The following is a 5,852-nucleotide window of genomic DNA, read 5'->3' as shown; positions in this document are numbered from 1 at the left end:
TTGAAGCTCCTTATAATAATATAAAATTCATCTCCGGTGATACAATGGCGACAAAATCCTTATTGTTATTTTTTGCTTTATGCAATACTTTAAAAAATGTAAAAATACATACATATATTCTATATACATAGAGAATATATGTATGTTATATACCAGGATACATTTTATATAAGATATATATGTCAGATAATACACGGCATATAGAATAAATAGAATCGAGTTTTGAATCTCTATTTTAAATTACAGATCGTTTACAATAGACTCAATAAATAATTTATGTAACAGTGAATACTTAATTGAACTGAAATTGTCGATTCTATATCGCAATAAATGTAATTAAAATGAAAGCTTTTATTAAAAATAAAACATGAAAAGAGCATATTTTATTCATAAGTGTAAATAACTGACAACGCGTGTATAATAAATCATGCGATTGGTTTTAGATTAATTTTTTTATTATAACAATGGGTTAGTATTAAATTTCTTATTCTTGAACAATACATACCTATATCACATAAACCTTTATTCCATTAGATATGCTTGTACATATGTATCGGATAATGTAGCGATATATTTTTATATCGAATCTATACAGTATAGAAAAAGTTCCTATATATTACGTATTGTACTTCGCACATGTTATTTTGTTGGAGTTTCCTAAAAATCTACATTTTTGATTGAGAGTTTAAAACTAATGCAGATAGTCAGTTTTTTCAAACACCTGCGACATAATAATTTAGTTTCTACATTGAATTTACAACTAATATCAACAATAGCATTTTCCATATTGATGTTATGTTGAAATTGCTTTCCCATCATAATTTATGTCCCAAATTACAAATGGTTCAAAGGAGAGACGCAGTAGATTATCGTCAGAGAAACTAACGTTTCTCGTCTGCTCGTCTATATTCCACATGTGCATGTAACTCAATAAACATAGAGCGTGTATAATTAGAGATGCATCTTCTGTAATAAACCGCCTATAAGCGGTAGCGATTTTATTATCTCAGTGACATAATCCAGGCAGATCTTCACTACTCCAACATTGTTGTAAGTAAAATATAATACGCCGAAGTAGAATAAATACACCGTTGTAATGTGGACAACGTACATTCTGAAAAAAAAAACGTATCATGAAATACAATTTTGGTGACATCAAGATTGACATGTAGAGAAATAAGTTGTTGACAATGGAAAAATTAATCTGAAAATTTAAATTTGTTTAATTTTAATGTAAACTTAAAATAATTTCAGTTGAGTTATAATATAATATATATTAATTTTATTAATGATATAATTAAAATATTTGTAATATATTATTTAATTTAGTTATAATATTAATTGGTTTGATTTAGTTTATATAATTTGCTCTAATTTAGAAATTTAAAATAATGTTCTCAATTTTTAGGAAAGTTAGATCCAAATTCGTAATTACATGTATCTACTATGTAAATAATTGATATATAAAATGCAAAACAGAAATGCGTGTCAGAAAGCATAAGATGGAAATCATTTGAACAAGTATTCATTTGAACAAGTGACAAGTTTAAACAACGTAAAATTTCTCTTATTAGCCGTCTCTTCTGTTATGTGAATAAATATTTTTTCCTTCGTAATAGAAAGTGTTTAGTTTCTCTTAGAAGTGCACAATTGTCACTTTCCAAGAATGGGGAGAAAAAAGAACACTAGAAATTGTAGCGTAAAAACTATGCATTTTGTGCTCATTTTTCTTTCGTTTATTGAAAAACTCTGCTGCGTCTTCAGGAAAGTTTTTGCAAGCGACTATGCAAATCTTACGTAATTGTTTCATCGGCTCTTCGATGAAAACCTTTTATAGTAATCTGCGTAGAAAGTACTCACATTTTTTGATGTCGACGGGCTTTCGGCAAGGTAGACAAATCCTCTTTCATGCAATACTGCCGTGCGCCAAGAATAATGTTTTTGAGATACTCAGTTACATCGATATCGTAATCTATATTTGGAAAGATTTCCTTGTCGACTGGGGCTAATTCGTTATGCATTTTAACAAATGTATCATTATAAAATATCCATTCTCTTGTGGTGAAATATTGCAACACTTCGAGCCCGTCTGAGATTCGCTTCTGGATTTTGACCATACTGTTTGTGAAAACGAAACGAAGATAAATAATAGCTAAGGGAGATTTTTACTCATTGTCAGTTATAAGAATATTGTTTAAAAAATATTATACAATAGAAATATTTGAAAAGATACGAGAAAATATAATTTCTAAAAAATATATCAAGAAGTGCAAAACTTACAATCTTTTCTGTCGAAATATTAACATCAGAAAGTCAATCAAGTACGCAGGGAGAATGTGAAAGAAGAAAACGAAGAGATTATGCACAAATCTGCTGCTACGTATATCGCCGTCCGGATACCAAATTTGTCCCTCAAATGGATATTTATGAAGACTATCTCTGCCCTTCTCTAATATTTCTCCCCAGGTGATAGGTCTTACATTGCTTTGCGTTATATTAATTACGGGTATAGTTTTTGCTCTGCGAGTAACAGATACATAAAAGAGTGAATAAATTGTGTGAATAAATACATTAGAATAAAGAAAAATTAACAGAAAATATTTATAATATTTTTAAACAGAAGAATTTTGCAAATGTAAAACACAAATGAAGTCTCTATATCAGAAAGTATTATAATTATTTTGCTTAATGTTAAACAGTTTACTATAAATTATGATAAATCAATATTTTTTAATTAATAAATTCAATAAAAATTTAAATTTTGAAAATATGTTTTAATTAAAATTTCTTGTCGTAATTTTTGTTTAAGTTTTAGAGAATAACTCTTTATGTTAAACATCGCGGAAAACAATAATAACAAAGAAATAGTTTAAATTTTATAAACATAGGCAGTAAATTTATTCTAATTTAAATCATGTTTTATTATTGAGGAAAAAAAGTAATATAAGACAGAAGGAAGGTATTTACTTTTGCTCGGTAGCAAGTTTGTACGCAATCGTAATTACGGAGTTAATCGCGAAATCGACTGGTATAACTTCGGCGTGATACTCGCCGTTGCAGTGCATTGATCTGATGACACCTTTGCCCGAACCGATAAGCAATCCTGTCGGTCCGTTCAAATTGTCGACCCATCCTGGCATTGGATCCGCGTAAGTAGGTATTACTAAATAATAATGAGATGAATTAATTGTTATTCTTCTTCACAATTGTGTCCAAATATTATTTTTACAATCTCTGATTATTATTAAAATATGCCTGATAATTACCTATCGATGGTCTAGCAATACAGCAAGGTATATTGGGGTATTCGTTGGTCACCAATGTTTCAGCCAAACGTTTCGAATACGTGTAAGTGTTTGGATGTGGATGAAGTAATCTATAAATAAAAAAATGAATATATTTAATTTTACTTTTAAATGTAAATTTTTTTGTAAATTTATAGAATAAACTTAATTAGATTAACTTTAACTTTAATCAAGTCATTGACTGAAAAAAATAATGATAGCTTTATATGCACTAATAATATTTATCTTGTAGTTAATATGTATTATTTTAGGTTCTTTAAATATAATAATATAATTAAATATAGTCACACTATATGTATACATATATATTAGTACAATTAATTAATATCAAATATACTAAATATAATAAATATTAATATTAATGATTAATATTGTAGTTAATATTAGTTATTAATATTGTAATTAATATTAGTGAACCGTATTCGTCGGATACGATTTACAGCTAATATCATTAATAACGTCGCAAGTTTAATTACTTGGGTGTAATAAGATCGATACTCTCGTTGTCTAACCACTGAACAAGTCTCATGATATCCTGAGGATCATCAGGCGAATCGTAGGTACGTTCACCAAGTTCCTCTTGGTCGACGTGACAGAAGGCCGTGCTTAAATGTATGAAGGACTCTAGATGCTTCATTTCTTTTGCCAAGTCCAGTACTTTTTTTGTACCTGTCTTAAAGATTATTCGAACTTCATGTAATTTAGATGTCTAAAGTATATTGCTCATAAAAAAAATTAGATTTAAAAGATATATAATTCTTATTGTTGATCACAAATTTAACTAATTGTTAATATTGCCTTGATTTGCATAAGAGCTTAATTTTGTCTCATTTTATTTTTTTATTATGTAAAATACCGCGTGAACATGAACCTTAAAGATGATCACACAGTAATCGATAGCCATGCGTAACATATTTGATATTAACAATCAATAACGCATGAAATAATACAAATGCAATTCTGGAAAGAGAGACTGATTGAAATTCCTTCCCTGGCGGTTAATATCTTACCGTGTTCATCTCGATGGCATCCTTCAATTTTGCCTCCAATCGAAGTGTCGCGGCGAAATGGAATACCACGTGTACCTCCGTTAGAAGCATACGCTGTTTATCGGTAAGGCCTAAATTGGGTAAACATACGTCGCCATTTATCGGTATCACTTTCTTAAATTGTTGAGGTTTCTCATTCCGCAATCTTTGGAACAGCTGTAAAAATATCAATTGTTAATCTGTTATTCATTTTTTGCAGATATATATACACGTATTATATACACTCTGCTATTTTTATTTCAAGCTACATCGTAATAATTTCGAAAATCTCGCCTTTATCCAAAACTGATTTATGAAATAATTTTTATTATAAGTTCAAAGTTCCACGTCTGTGAACTTAGCATTCTTAAAAAAATAGTTCAAATATATTTGCCATAATTAAATGCTAATTTATTGCATTTAATTTATTTAATTTAATATTTAATGATAAATTTAATTATATTAACCTTCAAATAGTAAAAGAGTGCAAATTCGCACTGCGAAAATTTTCGAATTGTTGAGATTTGCACAAAGATATCTGTCGCGGCTATTCGTCGGCTAGTCGCGACACCAGTGTTTCATTAGTGGGTGCTCGAAAGAAATGTATCATTTGAAGATTAAATGATAATGAAATAATTATATAATTTAATTATATTGAATATTAATTTAATATATAATTGCATTTAATTATGACATATTATATTTGACTTCTTTTTAATGATGGGAGTGCTGGATTTACATACATCAAAGTTTCTTGTATTATATCGTGCTATCAAATTCTTATAATACAATAGTATTCTTTGAAATAAAAATTTTATTAAAATTGGAAGAAATATTAATAACTAAATTTTATAAGATATTACTTTATTGAATTATGCGCTTGTAAGATATTCTTTATATATAGCTGTATATTAATCATGAGTTTTTCAATCATGTTTTACACACCATTAATTAATTTTAACAACATGATTAATGATTAAATATATAAATTAATATAATTAAGTATAGAAAGATACAATTAGAAAGAGGAAAGTGTATCACAATATTCGCGCAACAATTTAGAATACTATGATATTATTTTGCGTAATATTACTTAAACCAGAGAGGAAGATAACGTGATTCTCGCACGGTCCTTACAGGTAACTTGAACATCTCGTCGAGCCGGGCTTCGACACTGCGGCCTCTCTTGCTTCGCATGAGAATGTAGATTTTGTCGAGATCAGAACAACGGTATAGCAATTTCTCCAAGAGAACTTTACCCATGAAGCCGGAAGCGCCGGTGATAAAGATGGTCTTGTCTCTATAGAAGGATGCAATTTCGGACTTTGTCACTCTTTCCTCCATGGCTGTAAACTAAAACATCGTGAAAATTTTAATGTATTAATTGCGAGATTTACGATCAAGGTATATCAGATAAATGAATAAGAGATAAGGAAAAAGGGAGAAAAAGATAGGGAAACAGAGAGAGAGAGAGAGAGAGAGAGAGAGAGAGAGAGAGAGAGAGAGGGAGGGGGAGAAG

General features: G+C 29.1%; 1 protein-coding gene across 1 annotated transcript; it reads right to left on the bottom strand.

Moving 5' to 3' along the window:
- Positions 1–437: 437 nt before the first annotated feature.
- Positions 438–5,711, bottom strand: LOC105452552 (putative fatty acyl-CoA reductase CG5065). Its single transcript, XM_011693759.1, has 8 exons — positions 5,471–5,711; positions 4,316–4,510; positions 3,782–3,978; positions 3,267–3,376; positions 2,968–3,163; positions 2,281–2,520; positions 1,861–2,118; positions 438–1,114 (listed from the first exon to the last, which is right to left on the bottom strand). The coding sequence occupies exons 1-8, from the start codon at positions 5,675–5,677 to the stop codon at positions 952–954; spliced, it is 1,566 nt and encodes a 521-aa protein (XP_011692061.1). The 5' UTR covers positions 5,678–5,711; the 3' UTR covers positions 438–951.
- Positions 5,712–5,852: the final 141 nt, after the last annotated feature.

The sequence above is a fragment of the Wasmannia auropunctata genome, unplaced genomic scaffold (genome assembly GCF_000956235.1).
Source record: "Wasmannia auropunctata unplaced genomic scaffold, wasmannia.A_1.0 LD336029.1, whole genome shotgun sequence".
NCBI classification, from domain to species: Eukaryota; Metazoa; Arthropoda; class Insecta; order Hymenoptera; family Formicidae; genus Wasmannia; species Wasmannia auropunctata.
The sequence above is the reverse complement of the archived record's forward strand: the minus strand, read 5'-3'. Positions and strand labels throughout refer to the sequence as shown.